This window comes from Hypomesus transpacificus, unplaced genomic scaffold (assembly GCF_021917145.1).
Source record: "Hypomesus transpacificus isolate Combined female unplaced genomic scaffold, fHypTra1 scaffold_89, whole genome shotgun sequence".
NCBI lineage: Eukaryota > Metazoa > Chordata > Actinopteri > Osmeriformes > Osmeridae > Hypomesus > Hypomesus transpacificus.
The window spans coordinates 819191-846392 of record NW_025814040.1 but is presented as its reverse complement, the minus strand read 5'-3'; the positions used below and the strand labels follow the sequence as shown (position 1 = coordinate 846392).

General features: G+C 41.4%; 1 protein-coding gene and 1 long non-coding RNA gene across 3 annotated transcripts in view; one reads left to right on the top strand and one right to left on the bottom strand.

Annotated features, from left to right (window-relative positions):
* depdc1b (DEP domain containing 1B) overlaps window positions 1-21656 on the top strand; it is a 77189-nt gene extending 55533 nt beyond the window's left edge. The window contains exons 10-11 of one of the 2 annotated variants that reach the window (XM_047018070.1): window positions 13011-13196; window positions 20538-21656. In XM_047018070.1, coding sequence (XP_046874026.1) covers window positions 13011-13196; window positions 20538-20708 — 357 coding nt within the window. In that variant the 3' untranslated portion in view covers window positions 20709-21656. Of the gene's footprint in view, window positions 1-13010; window positions 13197-16945; window positions 18145-20537 lie in introns of those variants that run through there. The other variant, XM_047018071.1, reaches the window with a different exon arrangement.
* Window positions 955-26812, bottom strand: LOC124466284. The gene is made up of 3 exons (XR_006955908.1): window positions 26334-26812; window positions 13020-13167; window positions 955-1105 (listed from the first exon to the last, which is right to left on the bottom strand). It is a non-coding gene; the product is annotated as an uncharacterized LOC124466284 (long non-coding RNA).
* Between the last annotated feature and the right edge of the window lie 390 nt (window positions 26813-27202).

Below are 27202 nucleotides of genomic sequence, written 5' to 3'. Positions count from 1 at the left end.
GTATTGCATTTGTTATTCCATTTCACCCTATATAAAGACACATCTGCCCACACACAACTTCCATCCATGCTGTTTCCCTCTCTCCCAGCACAGGTCATGCCAAGGGAGAAATGCTGTGGCGGCCACGTGAGGTTTAGGGGTAGTGCAAAAACATGCCTCCCACAATTGACACATTTTCCCCAAGATGGCTGAAAAACAGCAGATATTGTAACTCTTCTTGAGTTGATCTCTTTCCGGAATCTCAGTCAATGCACAATTAACAATAATCATGTCAGCAACCGGGCTAGGGCAGAGCTCATGTTCAGCTCCTTGCGAGAATAGCCTATGACAGTACAGCAGCCGACTCTCTGGTCCTATTAAAATACACAACATGCACAATCAGAGTGACCAACAAGATTATATTAACTGATAAACAATAACATTACAAACATCTAACTGAACAAACACAACAACTGAAATCCCTCGCACGGCTGCTGAAACCGCACTATTTTCCACAAGTCTTTGCCTATTTGACATACCGTACTGCATGCTGGGTACCCAAGGGGCGCTGACGCTGATTATCTAGCTGTGCTCCGACTGTGATTTGAGTATTAACTTTGGTCAGCTTTGGGACAAAGGGTAAGAAACGGTTGACATTTCAAGGTGAAATTGCACATGGTATATCAGAATGATGTCATCCTGTTTAACTAAACAGATAATCAAAATTATGACAGGCCAAAAGACTGTGTCTGGATTTGAACCTGGGACCTTGCTCCTTGCTGTGCACTGTCTTAGCCTACTGAGCCATTCTCAGTGTTGAAAACCATTGTGGTCAGTTACTGAATAGAAAAGTATTTTCTGTATTTGTTCTGCATTATAAGATTTGGCTGAAGTTTCAACAGCTGTAATTCAGTGATCTTTTGAGATATCAAGGCAGGGGCAGGCAGGCAGGGCAGGCCAGCTGGATGAAGCTGTCTTGGGGGCAGGGCTGAAGAGAAGCTGTCCAGGTAGAGAGGGGTCTGTGTTGCTCCAGCATCCTCTGTTGCATCCTCTTTTACACTCAACATTCTCTGTTGTTGCTTTCAGCATGCTCTGTTGCACTCTGTTGAGCAGGCCTCTGCATGACCTGTAAAGTGAAGAAAGGGTCCATGTCAGTGGTGAAAAATGAAGCTTTTTCCATCTACACTTGATAGAGACTTCAGTTTTGACTGTGACATGCAGTAGCAATACCTAAACTTGGAAACCCATGCAAAGTCACTCAAAACACAGGCTTTAGCAAGAGTATTTATATACACATCTGACAAAAGACTAGGGGCCTCATGTATAAAGGATTGCGCAGCTTTCACACCAGAAGATAGCGTACGACCAAAACTCAAAGTACCTACGCACAGATATATTCACATGTATAAAACCGGTCGTACGCCAGGTCCGGCGCACCTTTCCTTTATAAATCACAATCAACGTGAGATTGATCGAACGTGAACGAGCCACTGACCCCGCCTTGCCTCCTCCCATAAATTAATATGCAGATAACTATAACTGCACTTTTGAGGTAATTTCTTTGTCTGAATTAGCGTATTTCTGATGTGGGAGTCAGATGGCTGAGCGGTGAGGGAGTCGGGCTAGTAATCAGAAGATTGCCGGATCGATTCCCTGCCCATCCAATATGACGTTGTGTCCTTGGGCAAGGCACTTCACCCTACTTGCCTCGGGGGGAATGTCCCTGTACTTACTGTAAGTCGCTCTGGATAAGAGCGTCTGCTAAATGACTAAATGTAAATGTAAATTTCTTCGAATAAACGCCGCCCTCAAATAAACGCTGCATCCAAAATTAACGTTAAATGCCGCGGCGTTTATTCAAAGAAATACCGTGACTGTGAGATCGAGGTTCTGACAACAGAGGTGGAGGCGAGAAAATGTGTCCTGTTTGGTGGCCTGTCATCAGGTATTAGCGACAAAAGAAAGTGGGAGAGTGTAAAACTGTTACTATTTGCGCCCTTTCTTGTTTTTAACATGTAGCTCTTTGTTTCTCTTTTGTCTAAGAATTGTTGTATTCTTAGATTGTTTAGTTCTTATAAATAGTTAAACTTTTGTACTTTCACTTAATTTAAGATTCGTATATGTTTAGTGTTTTGCACCTCCCTGCCACAGTAAATTCCGTGTTTGTATTACATAGGCTACATGATATAATCTGATCTGATTCTAATTGTTATAGTGCCATAAATGCTGTGGGTTCAGAGAACCGGACCATGGCAGAAATTAAGAAGAAATGGTACGATGTAAAACTTTAAATGAAAAAAACGAGTGGTGGCGCATCGTAACAGCATGGCAGGTTTGCGTGACATGCCTTTCCTGAGTGATTTTGTCATTCGTTTGACACCCTCAAGTTTAACAGAAGTTGAAGTGGTGGCGAATTAAACAGAAGGATATATAGCATTTCCCGTTTTGGCATTTTGATGTGATCATCCACATTAATGATCAAACTTTTATATATGTTTTTGAATCGTCAACGTCATAAATGTAGTAGTGGAAACTTTATTTTGTAATGTTTGGTGAGTTTCGGCACTTTTCAGTTAGAATTCGCCATGTTACAGAGCCAGACAATACTTTGTGGACGGTCCGCACATTCGCACGCCTGCTCAAAACTTTCCGTGACGGCCCGCACATTCTCATGTCAAGTAAATCTTAATACATATATGTACATATGTATATACATATATATGATTCTGACTGTCAGAAACCTTTAAATAGGCTGACCGAGTGAAACTAGCCTGGCTAACGTAGGTCGTGTTCTCAGGCAAATGACGAATGAAATAGGCTTGTTTTGAAAGAACCTATATACTGGTTATCTTCAGCAGGCTCTTGTCTACAAAAAACAGCCCTCCCTGATGTTTTAGGAGTAGAATTGAGTGAAATACAATATTGTTTACACACTGCCGGTGAGCAAGCCGAGTCTGTCTCTGAGAAGTCAAAACAATGTACCCCCGGGACTCAGTCTCACTCCAAGTTTTCAAGTTTTCCACAAATCACACAAATAATCGGAGCATGTGGCTAAAAGCACAATACCCACATCGGGAGTCAGATGGCTGAGTGGTGAGGGAGTCGGACTAGTAATCAGAAGGTTGCCGGATCGATTCCCCGCCAAGCCAAATTACGTTGTGTCCTTGGGCAAGGCACTTCACCCTACTTGCCTCGGGGGGAATGTCCCTGTACTTACTGTAAGTCGCTCTGGATAAGAGCGTCTGCTAAATGACTAAATGTAAATGTAAATTTCTTCGAATAAACGCCGCCCTCAAATAAACGCTGCATCCAAAATTAACGTTAAATGCCGCGGCGTTTATTCAAAGAAATACCGTGACTGTGAGATCGAGGTTCTGACAACAGAGGTGGAGGCGAGAAAATGTGTCCTGTTTGGTGGCCTGTCATCAGGTATTAGCGACAAAAGAAAGTGGGAGAATGTAAAACTGTTACTATTTGCGCCCTTTCTTGTTTTTAACATGTAGCTCTTTGTTTCTCTTTTGTCTAAGAATTGTTGTATTCTTAGATTGTTTAGTTCTTATAAATAGTTAAACTTTTGTACTTTCACTTAATTTAAGATTCGTATATGTTTAGTGTTTTGCACCTCCCTGCCACAGTAAATTCCGTGTTTGTATTACATAGGCTACATGATATAATCTGATCTGATTCTAATTGTTATAGTGCCATAAATGCTGTGGGTTCAGAGAACCGGACCATGGCAGAAATTAAGAAGAAATGGTACGATGTAAAACTTTAAATGAAAAAAACGAGTGGTGGCGCATCGTAACAGCATGGCAGGTTTGCGTGACATGCCTTTCCTGAGTGATTTTGTCATTCGTTTGACACCCTCAAGTTTAACAGAAGTTGAAGTGGTGGCGAATTAAACAGAAGGATATATAGCATTTCCCGTTTTGGCATTTTGATGTGATCATCCACATTAATGATCAAACTTTTATATATGTTTTTGAATCGTCAACGTCATAAACGTAGTAGTGGAAACTTTATTTTGTAATGTTTGGTGAGTTTCGGCACTTTTCAGTTAGAATTCGCCATGTTACAGAGCCAGACAATACTTTGTGGACGGTCCGCACATTCGCACGCCTGCTCAAAACTTTCCGTGACGGCCCGCACATTCTCATGTCAAGTAAATCTTAATACATATATGTACATATGTATATACATATATATGATTCTGACTGTCAGAAACCTTTAAATAGGCTGACCGAGTGAAACTAGCCTGGCTAACGTAGGTCGTGTTCTCAGGCAAATGACGAATGAAATAGGCTTGTTTTGAAAGAACCTATATACTGGTTATCTTCAGCAGGCTCTTGTCTACAAAAAACAGCCCTCCCTGATGTTTTAGGAGTAGAATTGAGTGAAATACAATATTGTTTACACACTGCCGGTGAGCAAGCCGAGTCTGTCTCTGAGAAGTCAAAACAATGTACCCCCGGGACTCAGTCTCACTCCAAGTTTTCAAGTTTTCCACAAATCACACAATAATCGGAGCATGTGGCTAAAAGCACAATACCCACATCGGGAGTCAGATGGCTGAGTGGTGAGGGAGTCGGACTAGTAATCAGAAGGTTGCCGGATCGATTCCCCGCCAAGCCAAATTACGTTGTGTCCTTGGGCAAGGCACTTCACCCTACTTGCCTCGGGGGAATGTCCCTGTACTTACTGTAAGTCGCTCTGGATAAGAGTGTCTGCTAAATGACTAAATATAAATCTCCAAAAGGCTGCCCTCCTCAACATTTTTGGTGTCGACCGAACTGTAAAATGGTGAACTTATCAACATGACGCGACCAAAACATGGCTGCCGCCTAAGCCTATGCGGTCTCCCTGGCTTATTACAAAGACTTTCAGGACCCAAATCAAATTTCTGAGCGGACAGGACTGTGGGGAATCGCTTGTTCCCCTAAAAGTATTCCGTCACTTCAAACTCACGATCTAAAGGTCTCAAAGTGCTCAAACCTTCACCATAATTCAAGAGTAGTGTACTTTCACGAACCCAATTATTGATTCTAGCTTAAAATGTGTAAAAATAGGACTTACCGAACGTGGCTGCCTCTAACATGGCTTTCAGGCGACACAAGACAGGGACAGTTCATGGGACATGGGTTACCTTTTGCTGACTCAGATTAATGCAAGACAAGGAGCCAGAAGAGAAGAGAGAAGTTTAGGGTTACTAAACTGGTAGCAACGGATCCAAACCCTGAGTTTGACAGCGATTTGAATAAGGCAATCCCTGCAGACATAAGTAAAGCTCAAAGAGCAGATATGTCCCTGAAACCATTCACTGGGTTGGCTGAAGATGAGCATGGGGAGGCTACAGGCCCCAAGTTTAAGCTAAAGGGAGACATCTTGTACTGCCATGGGGATGAGAGAGGTCCTTTCAGAGCTATAGTTATGGAGCTAGCACCTGCTACTGCATGGGGAGGGCATTTAGGCCAGAATAAAACATGGGACAGGGTCGTTGACTGTTTTTATTGGCCTAATACTCGTCTGCCAGAGCGGCTTGTCTGCCAGAGCGGCTTCCAGGTCATCCGTCATCATTCTGCTGGACCTTTCTGAAGCGTTTGACACGGTTAACCACCAGATCCTACTCTCCAGACTTTCTGAGATGGGCATCACTGGCACTGCACTCCAGTGGATCTCATCCTACCTGTCGGGAAGATCCTACCAGGTCTCCTGGGGAGGCAAACTGTCAGGCCCTCGCCAGCTCTCCACTGGTGTCCCACAGGGCTCCGTCCTTGGACCCCTCCTCTTCTCTCTGTACACCGCCTCACTTGGACCAATCATCACCTCCCATGGCTTCTCCTACCACTGCTACGCTGACGACACGCAGCTGTACCTGTCGTTCCCCCCGACTGATCCGGGGATCTCAGCTAGGATTGAGGCCTGCCTCACAGACATCTCCGCCTGGATGATCGAGCACCACCTCCAGCTGAACCTCGCCAAAACAGAAATTCTCATCATCCCGGCTAAACCCTCCATCTCCCTCGATCTGTCAATCACCCTGGGATCTGCAACGGTGACCCCTTCATCCTCTGCCAGGAACCTTGGGGTTACCATAGATGACGAGCTCTCCCTCACGGCCCACATTGCCGCAGTCTCTCGGTCTTGCCTCTACAACATCCGGAAGATCAGGAGATAACTGTCTGAGCACTCCACCCAGCTGCTTGTCCAAGCACTGGTGTTCTCCAAGTTGGACTACTGCAACTCGCTGCTCGCTGGTCTCCCAGCATGTGCAACCCGCCCTCTTCAGAGGATTCAGAACGCAGCGGCCCGCCTGGTCTACAATCTACCCAGACAATCCCATGTTACCCCGCTCCTCATCTCTCTCCACTGGCTACCCATCAATGCCTGTATCAGATTCAAGACCCTGGTACTGACCTTCCGAGCAGTGAACGGGACTGCACCCGACTACATCAAGTCTCCTGCAACCTTACACGCCCACCCGTCACCTACGGTCTTCTTCAGACAACCGCCTGGTGGTCCCACCGCTCAAGACCGCCCGGTCCCAACGCAAGCTCTTCTCCTGCCTGGCCCCCCAATGGAGGAACCAGCTCCCCACCTCCATCAGGGACACTGACTGTCTCCCCACCTTCAAGAAAAGGCTCAACGCACTTGTTCCGGGAGTACAACGGCACTTAGGAATGCTTGGCTGGACCTGATGTTAGTTTCCTCTAGGAGCACAATGACTCTTATTGAGTGACTTGTTGCTCTTGTTGGTTAGTTATAACGAAGTTAAGTCTTGTACTCGCTGTGAAATATTTTACTGTTGATTGTTCTTGTACATGTACAGTCCTGCACTTTTTGTGGTTCATGTTGTTTTAATTTGTAACTTGTATAACTGCATGCTCTTATGGGTCTTCCGTTTTGGCACTTGTTTAGTTTTTTCACAATGTATGCTTCATGTTTTGGCTGCTTGCAATGTTTGGGACTACCTCGTTGTTATGATCAGTGACCTATGCTCTTTTGTAAAGCTCTCTCTTGGAAATCGCTTTGGATAAAAGCGTCTGCTAAATGCGTAAATGTAATATGTATGCAGAGATTCTGCAAATCCTTTGGATAGAGTGCCATTAGTCACCATGCCTATAATGGATGTTCCCTTTACCCGAGTGGCAATGGATATAGTGGGGCCATTAGAACGCAGTCGCAAAGGCAATAGGTACATTCTGGTCTTTGCAGATTATGCAATTAGGTACCCAGAAGTGTTCCCTCTACGCAACATCAAGACGAGGCAGGTAGCTAATGCTTTTCTCCAGCTGGTCTCACGGGTGGGGGTTCCGAGGGAAGTGCTTACTGATCAGGGAACTAATTTCACTTCAAAACTTCTTAAGCAAGTGTATAAGTATATAGGAATCAAGGGCATTAAGACCACCCCATACCACCCTCAGACTGATGGGCTTGTCGAAAGATTCAACAAGTTATCCGTTTTCACAAACAGATTGACATGAAGTTTATGCTGTGGCATTGAAGACAGCGACGCACCACACATGCTTGAGTTTAAATACAGTATTTAATGTGATATTACTTACTGTACATGCAAGTCTTGAATTGCTCAAATGTATGAGGCTGCTAGTACACAACGGCACAAAACGTACTAACCTGTCGTATCTATCTATGCACGTTGTATATATGCATCGTTGCTAACGTGTGCTGACGTTGTGACGTTAGGCTAGCACTAAGGTCCCTTGTTGCACACAAGGCTCTTTTTGCCATAAAAACGTTGCAAGCTCCTTAACCGTGCAACGGAATGTAAATAAAAATACAAGCAATGCTAACCTTGTGTTGCTCTGTGCACCTGACAAATAAAAAAAGACTTGAATCGCTAGCAAGACGAACATTTTGACACCAACGTTGTCTATGTAGTCCAAATATTGAGGGATCCTTAGGGGTGGAAAAATAAATAATAATATATATGTGTAAGAACAATGTCTGTGCTCGCCAAAGGCTTGAGCACACCCAATTATAGTCACTTATGCAGATCATCATAAAAGCAATTTCTCATCATTTTAATTGCCAATGCTCTGGTACATTCATGCAAGTGATTATGTAGCCTTCATTTGTATACTGTTTCCTACGTTATCAATTGCCTGTTATGTTGATCAAAATTTATTATATTAGTTTTCTGTTAAATCTTTGTTTATAGCAGAAGTCATTACATACACAATGGTTGAGATAGTTGTCATAATTGTAGTTCTAATTCACCATACAGCGCTTGCAGTTCTGTTTATGTTTACATTAAAGTTAGTATTTTTTCCTTTGTGCTATGCAATGCTGTAGTCTTGTAATTTCTGTATCGCATAAAATAAGGAAACTAAATTTGTCTGAACATTGTTCCTGTCGTATGCCTGTTTGTGGATTCCTATATCCATGCCTCAAGAATCTGACCAAGGAGACTAAAGTGGTAGGAATAGTGCCCTTGTCCGTGATGCAGCTGGTGATTAAAATGTCGTAGTTTATTTGGTTTTAAAAGTATGTGCACATTTGCAATGTGAAGGCAGTTTTGACATCAGTATCCACTTTATATTGTTTTGTTAGCCAGCCGGCTTAAAAGAAACCCTTTGAAAGCAACTGATTCAATGTTATGCCAGCAGTCAGCACCTGATTCAAATGATAGATTCTCGTTAGCAGGCTTCTGCATAACTAGATAACGACCCATTCATTTGAATCAGGTGTGTTGAAGCAGGGAAACATCTAAAACATGCAGGACAGGGGGTATTTGAGGACCAGGATTGAGAACCATTGCTCTAGTGCACATCAAATCAAATGTATTTGTATAGCCCTTTTTACACGTAAGCATGTCACAGTGGGCTTCACATACGCCCATAGAACTGCCCCTCAACCAACCTAAACCCTCAAGGAAGACAAGGAAAAACTCCCAGAAAAACTCACAACAGGAGAAAAAAACCTTGGGACCCTCATACAGTGTCTATGGGTTTTGTAACACAAATCCATAGTTCAACTTTATAGATGTAGAACTGGACCGGGAAACCTGCTATTGGCCGTCATGGAGACTGGTTTCCGGTTGACAACTAGGTCCAGGGTTGGCCGACCGACGTGCTGGGGACGAGGTGCTGGGGGGGGGGGGGGGGGGGGGGGGGATTAGAGAGCAGGGATTAGAGAATGCCAGGAGCATCTAAAGGCCAATTTACACTTCTGCGTTTTTACGGACACACACACAGGGAACGCCCTCTCCGTCAAGGAACTCCCTCTCCGAACCCCTCAGAGAGCTCTACATGCACCTCCTGATTTTCCTGACTATCCGTCCATCAGTCAGTCATTTTACGGATACCCCTTGGCTGTGATTGATCCGTATTAAGAACCGCTTGCGTCAGGGGCGGGGTTGCCGTGACCAACAAGAGAACAGAATCGTTTGACCGCTATTGCTGTAAGTTTTTACAACTCATATTTCAGCTAAACAGTACATGTAAATCAGCATCTGAATTAAAATGTAACGAGAAATGGGCAGTGTAGTTGCTGAAAATGTGCTTATTTTATTGATGAAATGGCTCATTTGTAAATTTGCTCTGACTTTTCGATAATCTAGGTAGCATCGCAGTGCAGCGAGATCTACTGTTCTGGCGGTGAATTGCTTTCAGCACGCAGAGCCGTCAGAGTAGTATAAATTCAACCAATCCGTCCAACTCGGAAAAGTATAAATCGGCCTTAACAGGTACAGTCATAATAGAATGAGATCCCCACCAGTCAAATGTGGACTCCTGCAGCAATTCAACAGAACAAAAAGGGGTGTTTGAAGCAGCCTCACACACCAAGACAGCCCCCCTCGGTTGGAACATGAAATCTGTTCCAGGGGAAAGAACTCTAAAATAAGTTATACTCATACGAATAAGGATGAAAACAACCCGTCCCCCGTTGTCTTCAACTAGTAACAGAAACTATAACAGTAACAATATACAGCAACGGAAACTATAACAGTAACAATATACAGTAACAGGTTTACTTTATTTGTAAAATCTGGATGTAACATCTAGATGGGGTAATGTGAACATATAAACTATAATTACAATTTAAAGTTACATGTGATACACACATAAAATGTAAATACACACACGCTTACCTTTTAAAAATCGTAGAATTTACTAAACAAGAAAGTTTTAACCTAATTTTAAATGTCGAAAGATTATCAGCCTCATTAATTGAGACAGGTAATTTGTTCCAGAGAAGAGGTGCTCTATATGAGAACGCTCCAGCTGTTTTTTTATTAATTTTGATAACCACCAGATAGCCGGCATCTTGAGATGTAAGTGTCCTTGCGGGGCAACAGGGTGCAAGGAGACCGGAGAGGTACAGTGGTGCCAATCCATGCAGAGATTTGTAAATTAGAAGTAGAACATTGGAGTCAGCTCTGGCTTGGATAGGGATACTCTTGTGTAAAGAGACAAGAGCAAACGTTATGTGATCAAACTTTCTTGTTCTTGTCAATAGTCTAGCAGCAGCATTTTGCACCCGCTGTAAAAAAATTTAGGTAGGTAATTGGGAAGCCAGAGAACAACACATTGCAGTAGTCCAATCGGGACATAACAAATGCATGTATTAGTTTTTCAGCATCATCCTTTGAGAGGAATTTTTGTGTTTTGGCAATATTATGTTGATGGAAAAATGAAGTCTAAGGTCAGATTGGATAAATTATTTCTGTATTTTTTTGGACCGAAAATTTGAACCTCGGTTTTATCCGAATTTAGAAGAAGGAAATTTGCAGTCATTCAAGTTCTCAACCAGGAAACACATTTTTCCATAGCATGTGGAAATTCTCCAGACTTTATAGACAAATATAGCTGAGTATCATCTGCATAACAGTGAACATTTACCCCAAAGTTTCCTAAAGGCAACATATAGAGTGAAAATAACAGAGGGCCTAGAACTGAACCAGAGAAGAGGTGCTCTATATGAGAACGCTCCAGCTGTTTTTTTATTAATTTTGATAACCACCAGATAGCCGGCATCTTGAGATGTAAGTGTCCTTGCGGGGCAACAGGGTGCAAGGAGACCGGAGAGGTACAGTGGTGCCAATCCATGCAGAGATTTGTAAATTAGAAGTAGAACATTGGAGTCAGCTCTGGCTTGGATAGGGATACTCTTGTGTAAAGAGACAAGAGCAAACGTTATGTGATCAAACTTTCTTGTTCTTGTCAATAGTCTAGCAGCAGCATTTTGCACCCGCTGTAAAAAAATTTAGGTAGGTAATTGGGAAGCCAGAGAACAACACATTGCAGTAGTCCAATCGGGACATAACAAATGCATGTATTAGTTTTTCAGCATCATCCTTTGAGAGGAATTTTTGTGTTTTGGCAATATTATGTTGATGGAAAAATGAAGTCTAAGGTCAGATTGGATAAATTATTTCTGTATTTTTTTGGACCGAAAATTTGAACCTCGGTTTTATCCGAATTTAGAAGAAGGAAATTTGCAGTCATTCAAGTTCTCAACCAGGAAACACATTTTTCCATAGCATGTGGAAATTCTCCAGACTTTATAGACAAATATAGCTGAGTATCATCTGCATAACAGTGAACATTTACCCCAAAGTTTCCTAAAGGCAACATATAGAGTGAAAATAACAGAGGGCCTAGAACTGAACCCTGTGGTACTCCGGATCCATCGCTAAATTGGAGGCAAATTATGTCAGAATTACCAATTTTTGGCCTAACCTTATGCATGTGTAATCATACTTGTTGGATGGCCAGGTGTGTGTTAATGCCATGTTTTACGCTCATCTAAATGCATAAAAAGCATGGGAATTATAAAGAAAAAAAAATTTGTATCTATTGGTCAAAAGGTGTGGGAACCCTATTTTTTTATTTCACTGTGTGGTCAGTAACTTTGGACATTTCTGTTATCCTCAAATTTACTAACATCTTTCGTCCTTGGGGTCAATTTGATCCCAGCTGTTTTAACCCCCAGAATCAGATTTGTACCCAGGTTTTTTGTGCAGGTCCTTGTTTGTTTGTTGACCCACCTAAATATCCCTTTAAATAATAAAAATAACCCCCACCCACCCCCTTTATACATCAAAACTACTTTTTGCCTGACTATGGAAAATATGCAAATCACCATAAAATCCAAATCAATTACCTACAATTGGAAATAAAAATGTTTTCAGTTTCAGTTGATACTAAAAGTATTATTCTCATCAGAGGATCCCTCATAATTAGGGTCCTCAATATTATCCTCTGCCTCAGACTCATTCTGCTCTGTTACTTTCACTGTCAAAAACCTGTGACAAAACATAATTGACAGCAGACTTTGCTTTTAGCTCCTTTTCAATTGAGAGAGCCCACATAGCATCAAGAGAAATAGTTTATAAGGCTTGTTCTGGAAGCTTTTATTTGTTTGCTCCTCCCCTATTTTGGGTGAATTATGTTTTCCCACCCTCCAATGTTATGGAAATAATCAGTGGTTCTCGCAATACTATAGTGTACTATAGTGTTAGTTTAGGACCCTAAAATAGAGGGACATTTTGTAAACATTATAAAATTACTTGTTATTTAAAACAAATTTGTGTAAATGTAGATATTTCTTATATGTTTCATACAGCTAGAACAGCCTGGGGTCAAAATGACCCCAAAGAACATCAATGTTACAAAATATGTACACGACACTGAAAACATATAATCAAGTTAATTTTGTGTTTACCTTGTTGTCCACATTAAATTAGGAAAAGTCATTAAATAAGAAACACAAATAATTATGTTAAACATGTATTCTGTGGTGTCAAACATTGAATGGGGTCAAATTGACCCCAAAGATAACAGGAGGGTTAAAATATTCTGATTATACAAAATTGTTTCATTTGCATTTATTTCTTAAGAAATTCTGGACTTAAAATTCAGAGATGCCAATAATTTTGACCCTGACTGTATGTCGATTTATTGTTTTAATCTTTTGCAATTACCTGTAGAATTGCAAACTGTTGCTAATGCCTGGAGACACAGCCCTCTGTATTTTTTTTCCTGAAATCCTCCATGGTTTTCTAACCTCAGATAAAGTACCTGGGTGCGGATGCAGACTCCTCCATGGTGTCCCCAGCCTACTGTAGGCAAATCAGCAGGGCGGAGTTTGAGGAACAGAGGGTCTCAGGCTCCCAGGGGCCCCTGCAAGAGCTACTGGAGGGGCTCATTGCTGACCGAGGGCTCTCAGCTAAGGACAAGAGAAAGAGACTCAAACAGGTAACCAGGAGAGGAATGGTGTGTTGGCAAAATAACTTTGAACATGACTATATTCTTATAGCTAATGATTATGGGTAACAGTTGAGTAGGACTCCCAATATTTAGAGGCACACAAATTCATATTTGAATTGCCATTTCGGATTTATTTTCAACTATTGCATAGTGCCTGTGATTCGGTGATAAAGATGTCAGTGAAACATACACATTACTTAAACTATAGATATTGCATGGTGTCCGTGATAAAATTGATCCAGATTTCTGGAATTATAGATAGTGCAGTGCCTGTGATGCAGCTGGTGACAACAGTTCTTCTTAGTGGTTTTGATACCTATATTTCTCAGATCACAACTGAAATTCTCTGTCATCTCTGAAGTACTTGTTCAACCTCCACATCTATTCTAGTCAAATTACCAGTGCTGTGGTAGCCTACATTCATGCAAATGATTACGTAGCCTTAATTTGTCTGCTGTTTCCTAAGTTATAAATTACTGATGTTGTGTTGATAAAAAATTACTATATTGGTTCTCTGTTCTTCTAAACATTTAGTTTATAACAGAAGTCCTTACACGCACAATGGTTGAGCCAGATTTGTAGGCCTAATTTACCATACAGTGCTTGCATGTACATTTGCAATATACAGGCAGTTTTGACATCAGTAAACACACAAATTTCTGTAACAAAATTCACTGATCTCAGTGTTTCCCACAGATTAGAAATCTATTTGTGGCGGGGGGGTTCAAAATAATTCCACCCGTAAAAAATGTGTTACACAGAACTTTATTATATTCAATATTAACCCAAAATGATTCACTCCTTCACAAAATCAACAGCAAACAAATAATTTTTTGCATATGCAGGTAGCAACGCTAGTGCTAAATAACTATTTAACTGGTCGGCTCCATGACGCCAGCTAAGTAGTTAGCTCCTTAGACTTCTCACCAAAAGAACAAAGGGGAACCTTCGATTAAGACATCGTCGGTTCCTAGCGAAAAGTACCCTGAACTTTCCTAGATCTTTAGCAACGGCACTAATGCTGAAGGCTCGCTGATATAGCTGTCTGTGTCACTAGAACGGCGTATGTATGCATCGTTGCTAACGTGTGCTGGCGTTGTGCGGTTGTCCAATCCCGACCGCTGTAAACTACTATTGTCCAAACCCAAATGGGGTTTCCGGTCTTTTTGCCACCATTTTCTTTTGCGATCGCTAGCAAAGTGTAAGTAGTATTATTTTAGGCATACCAAACAATCTACGTGTCAAATTTCATGAACATATATGGACGTTTACATGTCTAAATAATATAGGAAAGTTAAATTGATGAGAGAAAGCCGAAAGACTACTCGGGCGATGCTCGGGCGACGATTTTTTCTCTGAAAAGTGTTTCTATATTGTCATTGTTCTGCTGCTATGGGTTAACATATGAGTGTATTTTTTTAACGCTAGCTTAACATTACTTTGTATAGCCATGAAAATACACCATCATGTGTGAGGTGATCTGTTGTCGACGGGAGGAAAAGAGGGGGGCAAAAGGACTGACATGAAAAGAGTTCAACAAAACATCCAGCAGGTGGTGGTATACTGTCAAATTGAGATTTTATCGCATAATTTGGAGATGTTAAAGCGTGATATCTTATTGTGAAGGACATAACTACGCCCCGGATATATTGACAGCATTGATGGTCAGTTTGGTGACCCTGGATGAAGTTAATATCCCCGGAAAAACAGCACCGGCGAGTGTTTACTATGAGGATAAGTGCGGTCGGTTTTGGACAAGCGTAGCTCACGGCTAATTTACCGGCGCCAGCGTCTTTTTACCGGCTCTAGTAAAAGCAAAGCTAACTCGATTTTTTTTACAATATTTAGCTTGAAAGGTAAGAAGTTAAAGCTTAACGTGAAATCAGTAAATCAGCTGAAAAGGTGATACAATAATTTTTATCAATATTTGAAGTGGCATTTTATCAGAATGTTAGCTAAAAAACGGTCGTGATTAGACACAGTGACTTTAACTATGAGAGAAAGACGCGTAAGTGACAGAGAAACGGAGGGAGAGCAGGGAAAGGAAATGCAGCTGAACAAATACGCTGCGTGTTTTAACCTAAATAGTGTTAAAAGAATAATGATTACGAAACGCAATATGTGGCGGCCGGTGTTGATTCTGTGGCGCACCGCCACAAATTAGTCTGTGTGGGAAACACTGGATCTGTCCTAAGTATATCCACTTTATATTGTAGTTCTGTTAGCTAGCCAGCATTTCATCCATAAAGAAACCACTTTGAAAGCAGATGCAATGTTATGCCAGCAGTCAGCACTAACCTGGCCATATCAGTTGTAAATGCGAATTAGCTTCTAAATAACATCAGAGTTAGTGAAATCTCGTCGACGGGGGTGGGGGGGGGGTCAGGGAGTGCATGCCGCACTATCTGATCAAAACGACAGTTCTCTGTACAGTCAGAGCTCGCGCAAGAAGGTGGAACGTAAGGGAGATACCCTTTCCAAAAAATATAAGGGCGTAATAGTTTGTGAAAGACCAAGAAAACACAAATATCCGACGAGGCAAAATCCCGGACAATTTTGGAATCCCTACCGGACACATTTTTTAGGTCTCGAAAAGAGGACATGTCCGGGTAAAAGAGGACATCTGGTCACCCTATTTAATTTAATTGCGAATGCCTTTGTTAATCGCATTAGCAAAACAAAATTCACTAAAGTTATCAGACAGCCTCCGATACAGCCTCCTAGTGCACCTGCTTGTGAAGTGTGTGGTGCGAGGGATGACCAGAGGAGCAATCAGAGTGAAGGGGTTGCGATGAGTTCCCATGATACCCGTGGAGGCACATGAAAGATGGGGATTATAAAAAAATGAAAGAATAAAAATGCTGTAACGAATATCAATTCGCACTCCGTTGGATTATAAAAAGGACACTTGCAAAATTATGAGTGCCCAATTCTCCAGATAATTGTGGTAAACTACATTTACATTTTACATTTTAGTCTTTCAGCAGACCCTCTTATCCAGAGCGACTTACAGTAAGTACAGGGACATTCCCCCAAGGCAAGTAGTGTGAAGTGCCTTGCCCAGGGACACAACGTCATGTGGCACTGTCGTGAATCAAACCGGCAACCTTCTGATTGGGAGCCCGATTCCCTAACCGTTCAGCCATCTGATCCCTAACCGTTCAGCCATCTGACCCCTAACGTGGACACACAAACAAACAGACAGAGATTCCTGGCATTAGTCAAGAGATGTTCTCAATATAAGTCTGCAGTCTTGATTACTGTCACATTTTCTCAAATGACACTTTTCATTGTTAGTAACTACATGTATGGCATTAACAGTTTCTTTATACATTAGCCTATCTGAGGGGAAAATATGCAATAAGGCCATTTACTCTTAGAAAAGGACATTCATGGAGGTGACTACAAGAACATGTAAGAACAAGTGTTCCTCTCGTACAGTGCATCCATAAAGTATTCACAGCGCTTCACCTTTTCCACATCTTACTACAGTAACAGACTTATTCTTATCCTTAATATGGATTCAATAGATTTTTGTCCTAAATTTTCTACACACAATACCCTGAAGTAGAAAAAGTTAGTTTTGATATTTTAATAGATTAGCAAAAATATTAAATGTACGTAAGTATTCACAGCCTTTGCGCAATACTTTGTTGAAGCACCTTAGGCAGCAATAACAACCTCAAGTATTTTTTTCATACCTATTTATGGTTAGTTTCTCCCATTCTTCTTTGCAGGACCTCTCAAGCTCCATCAGGTTTCGTTTTGATGGGGAGCGTCGGCGCACAGCCCTTTTCAGATCAGTTCAATCAGGTTCAAGCCTGGGCTTTGGCTGGGCCACTCAAGGACATTCACAGAATTGTCCCGAAGCCACTCCTTTGTTATCTTGGCTGTGTGTTTAGGGTCGATGTCCTGTTGGAAGATGAACCTTCACCCCAGTCTGAGGTCCAGAGCGCTCTTCATCAAGGATGTCTCTGTACATTGCTGCATTCATCTTTCCCTCAATCCTGACTAGTCTACCAGTTCCTGCACCTGAAAAACATCCCCACAGCATGATGCTGCCACCACCATGCTTCACTGTAGGGATGGTATTGGCCAGGTGATGAGCGGGGCCTGGTTTCCTCCAGACATGACGCTTTGCATTCAGGCCAAAGAGTTCAATCTTTGTTTCATCAGACCAGAGAATTTTGTTTCTCCAGGTGGGCTGTCATGTGCTTTTTACTGAGGAGTGTCTTCCGTCTGGCCACTCTATCATACAGGCCCGATTGATGGAGTGCTGCAGAGATGGTTGTCCTTGTGGAAGGTTCTTCTATCTTCACAGAGCAACGCTGGAGCTCTGTCAGAGTAACCACCGGGTTCTTGGTCACCTCCCTGACTAAGCCCCTTCTTCCCCGATCGCTCAGTTTGGCCAGGCTGCCAACTCTAAGAAGAGTCCTAGTGGTTTTCTGAGGTCTACAGACAATTCCTTGGACTTCATGGTGTAGTGGGTCATGCTCGTTTAAGATTAGCAATACTTAATTTATAATAAAGTATCTAGTTCTGGGGGGCAACACCTCATAATTGGTATAACGGGACTCAGGAAACCTTATTTAATAATATTTAATAATGGCCTTCGCTATAATGTCTATAATCTTACGTAATGAATTTTATGAAAGTAGAGCAGATCAGATAACGGGAGGGATAACGCGAATATTATACACAATGATTCATTTAAGAAAATGTAATTATAATGAACAAATACCAGAGAAGTTATGGGTTAGTTGAGAGAGAGTTTAGTTGAACAGTGCAGTAGGCCTAGTCTATACTATAATGAGAGCGGAATACACAATGGCGTGTGGAGAGCGCATGGGGAGGGGAAGGGAGAGAGAGATAGGCCTATTTAGAACAATGGTGGACAGTCTATGGTCACTAATCCTAACGAAAGTTAGGTTAAATCATTTGTAAACTAAATCAAACATAGACAAATTAAATCACACCATGCCAATGTTACAAGTAAAAATGTAGTAATATCGCAGTTACTGTTGACGGTTTGAAGAAGAAGAATCAAAGTTCCGTTATTGTAGTCGAACGAATAGAACTAAGGAATCTTTCATCAAAGTTCCTGGTGGTCCAGTGAGTTGCTGATTGAGAAGGATAGGTTAGACGTGTTGTGAACACTTCAGGTGAATGCTTACGAAAAAGCAGGGTTTGGTTGTGGGTCAGGGTTTTATAATCCAAGCGAAAGGGGGTTATCCTTTTGAAGGTGAACTCTTCGATTGGTCTATTACTCCAACTGGGCGTAGTCCTGAGATTAGTGTATAGGTGTGAACTTTGAGTTTAGTTACTTCAAATGTCCATGGATTGCTTATACTTCAAAATATAACAATACAACATTCATAAATGGTTTTGTTGGTATGGTACAATTATTTGGATCTAAAATTTACAAACGTAACTCTTTCTGAAGGGAAGTGATAAAACAAATTAAACAACATTCTAAGAAAAACACATTACAACATGAAATAGTTGAAACAGTGTCCATGAATGATGTAGTCCTTGGGGAATGTTTTATAAATCCAGGAAAGGTTTGTTTTGTCTCCATACTGCAAGACCATTTTGTTCTACCTTCTGATCCCATGCTGGGCCAGCAGCTTTGAAGCTCCTCCTGGAATATAAGAAAAAGGTGGAAAACCCTTTTCTCTTGTCGGGGGTAGGAGAGGGTGTGCATGTTAGCCTGGTTTGTCTGTGGCTCTGCGTAAAGGCCATTCCACACTGAGTCCGAAATTCGTATCCGAAATGTTCGCACGTAAAAAAAAAACTACCTCACGTTATGTCAATCGCGCTTGCACAGTGCCTCCGAAATTTTCGTCCGTCAAAAAAAAGTTCGGATTGGGTTCGATTTTCTGCTTTTTTCGCATCCGTAGCCAGAATTTTGATAGTTTTTTTGGCAATTCAGAGCCACCGTACAAGCAAACGACAAAATCCAGAATGGCATCTGACAAGTTGATACACTTGGTCTCGCAGCGCAGAGCACTGTATGACAAGAAAAGTGTAGATTTTAAAGACAAAGCAGGGGCGGTTTTAGGCACGGGCAGACCAGGCACCCGCCCGGGGCGGCATTTTTTCATGTCATGTGGGGGGCGCACAAGCATTAAAAAAAAAAGAAATATCTGCACGGTTTTCTCTTATCGATCATTTCAGTTAGTGGGGAAATGGCATATTGGCGCCCCCTACCCCTACGGGGCGGCACACGATTTCTTCCTCCCGGGGGGGGGGGTGCAAGTGATAAACTCGCCCTGGGCGCACAGTGTGCCAGAACCGCCACTGAGACAAAGGGTGTATGAAGGTTTATATAGTATTGTGTTCAAGTTAGCTAAACAATAGCTTGTTGCTAATGTCATTCATTCATTCGTTGTCAAAAGTGATAACGTCGTCCCAACCAGGGTGTATTCATTCAGTTGCTAGTATACTTGGACTTTTAATAGAATACATGCAATGCCCTGGTCACCTAAATGACTGCAATAATCTACGTGAAAATATATCTGTTATTTTATAATAAATGACATTAGATAATCTAACTGATCCACTGACATAGGTACATTTTAAATTTCTCTGGATAATTTCTGAGCTCCTTGATAAGGGAGATGAAACTATCCTTCCTCTCTGCGTAACTTCAGGATTGGATGGACCCAATAGGCTATTTCCTATTTCTCCTAATTTTTCTCTTTTTGATAAGAGAGGGCAACAAAACTATCCGCACTGCTTGACGAATCCATTTAGTATTTGTTCCGTTTTTTTCCGCAAACGTTTAATAAATACGCATCGGACTCAGTGTGCAAGGTGTCTGTGCGTGATGAATTTTAGGCTGACGAATACAAAAAAACGCATACTTTATAATTTGTGCAAGGGCCTTTACAATGGCTTGGTTCGTTCTCTGACATGCACTGTCATTTGTGGGACCTTATATAGATAGGTGTATGCCTTTCAAAATCATGTCCAATCAACTGAATTTACCACAGGTGGACTCCAATCAAGTTGTAGAAACATCTCAAGGATGATCAGTGGAAACAGGATGTACCCGAGCTCAATTTTGAGTGTAATTGCAAAGGCTGTGAATACTTACGTGATTCTTTCTTTTTTCTTTTTTTTTTTACTTTAACATTATTGTGTGGGGGATTTTGAGAGGAACCTTTTTTTTATCCATTTTAAAATATGGCTGTAACATAACGTGGAAAAAGTGAAGAGGTGTGAATACACCCTTTGGGGATGAATAAAGTACTCTAAATATCTATCTATCTATACTATCTGAATGCACTGTATGTACTGTAAACTAACTGTCAGCCAATTCCTCAGTTCCAGAGGTCCTACCCAGACATATACCGCCGACGTTTCCCTACAGCCGAGAGCGAGGCCACTGTCTTGCCTGAAAAGGAGAGGGGCCTGCGACTCAAACCACAGCTCATGTTCCTGGCACTAAAGAAACCCCTCCAGCCTTTCCAGAGAAGCTGGAGCTTCAGGGCTTGAAACCTTTACTTCTGGATGATCATTTATGACTGCCCATGGCTGACTTTCATTGGGCCACCAGGGAGGCAAGGGGGATTGTGGGTGTTGCGGTGTTCAGAGTAAATTTTTGTCTCTGCAAACTGAAATTACAGAGGTCAGTGTTTCCCCTACCATTTGTTTTGGAGAGGCGCCACCCCCCCCCCCCCCCCCCCCCCCCCCCCCCCCCCCCCCACACACACACACACACACACACACACACACACACACCCTACATAACAACCTCCCAGCCCCCTAAAAGAATGACATTAAATATAATTTGGCTATATATTCCAAAAAACAACAAAAACTGATAAGATGAAGCTGTTTTCACACATACAGGCTCTTTGCTTCCTGCTCGTCACCTCAAAAGTTAAGTTCTGCGACTAAAGTTTGCTGTAGTTATGCTAGCTAGTTTAGTTTTACCTGGCAACATACTAGCATTGCTCGTCCACAAATGCCCTAATAAACGCATAAAATAGGGTTTGCTTCTCTTACTAGACTGCCAGGTATCTCACACTGCTTTGTGGGGCCTGTCATGTGACTTCCATGAAAATGAATGGGAGGCCACATTTTTGTCTACCGCCTCCCTTGAAAAAAGTCCTAGGGGAAACACTGGAGGTTATTTAACGGTGATGGGTTATGAAGGTTGTTTTTAATCACTCTACACTGACTGTACAGGTAAAACTATGTTAAAATGCAATTATGAGATTTGGTTAAAGGCAGCCAACTGGAAAAACAATATATTTAGTACTAACGTACTAAGTATGTATGACGATGTCTTAGGGCAATTGTAGGTTAAAAACAATTATCATAATTACAGAGCCGGTGGAGGGGAGGTAATATTCAGAGAAAATAACTAGTGCTGTCAAACGATTAAAACATTTAATCGCATCAATGTCATAGTTAACTTGCAATTAATCACACATTTTTATCTTTTCTAAATATCCCTTGATTTCTTTTTCCATTATTTTTTCTAATTTTAATGCTCTTATCAACATGGAAAAGTGGTTCGTATTGCTTCGTGCAAATGTTTTTTTCATTGAAAACAACATTGCAATTGCCTGGCTTTTACAAGGGGGCGGAGAATTCGCATCAGCTGTGTGCTTGGCCATCAAGTGGTATTTCAGACTGGACGACGTGCTGCGATGATAGCTCAGTTCACAACGACAAAACACACAGTTCACTTTGGTCTTGTCAATGGAACCATTTGGTAACCAAATGCCAAAGTAAACTTTCCATTCAGAATCTTATTGGCATCCATTTTGGCTTCTCAAGCTCGCCATCCACTAAAAACAGAAAGTTAACCTACTACTAGAGGATACGTGTGTTCGACATGACCCGACCTTATGCGGTGCTGCAGCCGGCTGCAGGCGGCTGACTTGAAACAGTGAATTCTGGCTAGACTTTTTGTCCGACTTGAGACGGCGCCGAGGACACGTCACTGTGACGTCGCCATCAAAGTACCGTGAGATCGATTCGAGAACTGCCGGATGTGTAGCCGAGCGCATTTTCTCAAGAGCAACTGCACGGGTTCAAGTGACGACACAGCTATTTCATGATTGGCTAGACTCACACACGACAACTTTGACGCATGTTTTGTATTATTCTGACACCTTCAGTTTCACCAATGCTCAAATCCGGACCAAATTGTTTAATTGAATTAAAAATGTATTGAAGAAAGGGTTTTACGCCGCCTCTTCACTAACAGAAAGACTAAGTTTAATTATAAATAAAGTAAGCAAACAGCGCTTAATCGGCCGAGACTGACGTCAACGCAGCAAACCACGAGAAGCTGAAATGTCCGACTTCACAGAGCCGTTTTCAACTCCTCCCCGACTGCAAGCGGCCGCTCTCGCCGGTCGTTTCATGCAGCCATGAAGCCGCTGTCCATGTCGAACGCACCTAATGTCTAATATCCGTAAACGGGCTCTGCTACTACTCTTTAGCCGGCTCGCAAGCCCAAACAAGTGTGTGGGGCGTGCCTGTTGTTTTGTTTCCAGTCTAGCTAGATCCGGTGTGGTATTGTAGTTTTTCTAACGTCAGTAGTTGTTGCAACAGCATGTGAAAAAAAAAACGAAAAGGTTTGCTAGGCCAAAAAGAGCGTTAATCGCGCGAACATTTTTTTCCAACGTTCATTTGGGTTTGCTTTTACGCTGTTAATAACGCGTTTAACTAACAGCACTAAAAATAACCCTAACCTAACACTGCTGATAAAATGTCAAGGCTAAACCATTTCACCGTGGTGGTGTGCAGACTGCAAGAAACTTGTTTATTATTATTCTTAAAGGGATCATTGATTGCAGAACCAAATTTACCTTGTCACAGTTGAATAACGATAGTTCAGTGGGTAAAATGGACATACAGTGAACCTCAAAGTCCAACACCTCTTTCCTATGCAAATCTAACAATTAAAACATTTTGCTGTAAAATGGTAGGTTTTGAAAAAGCTACCAAACTTACATCAGTTCGGTGGCTCCACCTTTTTTGGCTCTGGTCTGTACCTTTGTCACACCCCCAAATTTGCTGCACGCTGCTCTGTGTACTTCCACAGAATTACAAAGAAGAACAGTTTTCTAGCATATTGAAAATTGACTATGTGGTAAATGCAGTGTTCCAAGCTGTACAGGGAATGCTGACACTTTTCAGTCTTCCTAAGGAACCAAACACTCGACGGGCTGTGATGTTTGTCTATGAGAAGATCCCTGTGTAGTTCGACCCTCAATTACACATTTGCGCGAACCATTTCACCAAGGACAGTTTTGAAAACCTGGGAAACTGTAAAACAGGATTTGCTATGAAGCTGTTGCTGAAAAAAGGTGCTTTTTCCAACCTTATATTCATTACAACCGCAAGCTGCATTGGTAGAATGTGTGATGATTTAGTTTATTGGCAATGGGGCTAACGTTATTTCATGTTCCTGACTGTGTTTCATTCAAATAAATAACTTGTCTTGTCATGTAAATCTACAATTCAAGATGCATGTTTGTCCAGATCTATTTTTCAGCAAGATAGCTGGAGCTAACTTAAGCTGAGTTGAATCACGATAGTTTGTTTGCTAAGCTGTAGTGCTAACGTTACCCATAGACATAAGAAAGAATATAGCTGCAAGCAGCGATGCGGGTTCCTCCGCAAAATGGCAAAATATTATCAAAATGTACATTGTAGAAGGTCAAGAGTTGGACAACAAGAGAGCAAAACTACTTCATGTTGGGCCAACTACAATAGGCTGAATGGGGATTTGAAATCATGAGCATAAGGTTACAAGGCAGCCTCTCTATCCTCTCTGCTACACACCAACTGTTGAGAATGTATGAGTAGAAAGGGCAGAGTATTAGCTTTGGGACAAAGTTTAAGAAGCGGTTGACATTTCAAAGTGGAATTGCATGAAATTGCACATGGTATTTCATAATGATGTCATCCTGTTTAACTAAACAGATATTCAAATTTAAGACAGGCTAATAGACTGCAGCTGTATTCAAACCTCCAACCTCATACTTTGCAGGTCACTGTCCCTGTCCATTGAGCTATTGTCAGTGTTGAATATTGTCATGTTCAGTTACTGTATAAAAAAGTAAGCTGTTTCTTCTGTAGTAAGAGTTGTTAGATTCAGCCAAAGTTTAAACTACTCAAATTCAATCATAGTTTGACATACCAAGGTGAAATTGACTGTCTCCCCACCTTCAAGAAAAGGCTTAAGACGCACCTGTTCCGGAAGTACAACTGCACTTAGGAATGCTTGGCTGGACCTGTTGTTAGGTTCCTCCAGGATCACAATGAGTCTTATTGTGTGACTTGTTGCTCTTGTAGGTTAGTTATAACGAAGTTAAGTCTTGTACTCGCTGTGAAATATTTTACTATTGATTGTTCTTCTACAGGTACAGTCCCGCACTTTTTTTTTGTGGTTCATGTTGTTTTAATTTGTAACTTGTATAACTGCATGCTCTTATGGGTCTTCCCTTTTGGCACTTGTTTTTTTTTTGGCACAAAAAAAACTTGTTTAGTTTTTTCACAATGTATGCTTTATGTTTTGGCTGCTTGCAATGTTTGGGACTACCTCGTTGTTATGATCAGTGACCTTTGCTCTTTTGTAAAGCTCTCTCTTGGAAGTGGCTTTGGATAAAAGCGTCTGCTAAATGCGTAAATGTATTGTCAATGTAAATTGTTGATGGTACTAGAGATTGATGTTGTCTTGAACCCTATTAGGTTTGAAAAACAATCAGTCAAAATTATATTTGATTTATTAACAAAAAAAGTATTGAGGCAATTTGGACATTTACATAAATACACTTCTTTCAGCCATTTTGTATTGCATTTCTTATTTCATGTCACCCTATGTAAAGACATGTATTCTAGACATCTGTAACTAATTTCAAGTCGATTGGGTCTATGGTTTATGAGTAGACAGGTTTTGAAGGTTGTACCAAATTTGGACAGTACAAGAAAATTCATAAGTCTGACAACATGGGTCCTTGAGGCTTTTTTGTTCCCCATGAGAATTAAGGCATGTATACCAATTTTCAGGCATTTTGGAGTAATGGGGCGCTGGGGAAATCACGTAGACTTTGGGCGTGTTTTATAGCGCCACCTATGGGCGCACATGGGCCACTAGCCATCTGGGAGTAATGAGTGACCTGTTGTATCATTGGGCCAAATTGGAAAAAATCGGGTCCAGGATTTTTTGAGCTATTGGGCCATTTAGCGGAGAAATATATTAATAAATACAGCTGCAAGCAGCGATGCGGGTTCCTCCTCAAAATGGCAAAATATTATAAAAATGTAAAATGTGGAAGCAAAACGATTTCATGTTTGGCCAACAACAATAGGCTGAATGGGGATTTGAACTCATGAGCGTAAGGTTACAAGTCAGTCTCTATCCTCTCTGCTACACACCAACTGTTGGGAACCATGAGTGATGTCTGAGAAGTCTTGTGCAGTTGTCCCACGTTGGCAACAAATCTAACTAAACCTACTATATTCAACTGTGTTGGTTAAACAGTACTAACTAGTTCATTCACTGTGTTAATGAAATGCAATCCACGGTTACAAGCTAGCTAACGCTATACACGAGTCATTAACTTAATCATGCAAGCCCGGGTAACGAAACAATTGAGACCCATTCCCTTTCGACTACAATACCTCCCCTGTTAAGACCGTTTAAGAAATGTTGCAACAGGCTACAGTCTGAATCACGGATATAACTCTATGACATAAGTTACAATCAGGGGGTAAATTGGGGTTTGATACATTGGGGGGCTCTGTGGTTTCTGGGTTTCGATGGCACACTCAGTGTAATGACTAACGCAGACTACCTAACTCACTACCCTTCGAATAAATTTGTATAGTACTACTATGTGCCTCTTTCAATTATATCTTTAACATATGAAACTTTGAGATTGGATCATCTTGCGGAAAAAACATGAAAAACTGAACCTAACAACAGGTAGGCTGGGCTAGCTCATAACGTTCAGTTCTCGTTTGGCCAAACAACGGTTAGGGTCTACTGAAATTATTACCAAACTTAACTTTACGCTAGTAGCCTAACAAACTTATTCACTGTTGACTATATATAATATATTAAACTTGTATGCATAATTTGTGATGACTTACTTTGATTTAGTAGTTGCTTCTCTTAGATGCTTGTTTGCCTTCGTACCTCGTGGCAGAAAATAACCGGAAATGACCAGGCTTTACACCTGTTTTTAGGTCACTTAATGATTTTATCATAGACATTCTTTATTATGTCTATGGATTTAATGGCCAGACATAGTAAAACAACAAAACTTTATTATTCATCAAATGCATACATTACATTTTTCTTTGGCATGTGGCAGCACAGTAAGAAAAAAGGCAGTAAACACATAACTGACAGCACACAAGCCTATAATACCAACAGTAGACTACATAGTAAATGGCAAACCAAAAGGGTAGACAAGCAACAAGTGAAACCAACGATCAATTGTGTTGACTTTCTATAGAGCAAGCAAATCATGACTTTTATAGTTTCACCTTTATTTATAACTATAAAATAAACAATTAAACTAAACATAAGGGAGTCAGATGGCTGAGCGGTGAGGGAGTCGGGCTACTAATCAGAAGGTTGCCGGATCGATTCCCCACCCCGCCATATGACTGTGTCCTTGGGCAAGGCACTTCACCCTACTTGCCTCGGGGGGGAATGTCCCTGTACTTACTGTAAGTCGCTCTGGATAAGAGTGTCTGCTAAATGACTAAATGTAAATGTAAGTAAATTGCATACCTTTGAAAAGACTGACTTATTGTCTGTTCTAAACAAGAAATGTTAATCTTTCCATCAATCAAGCTGTTGTAGTGAATATATATAATTTAGTGACTTTCTAGAAAGTTTCTGAGAAAACTGTAGCCTTGTGTTTTGATACGTTGTGCTAATAATATGAACAAGACACTGATGTGTGCAGGTGGCTACAGCTGTATCTCCATGTATAAAAAGCCTGTCTCTG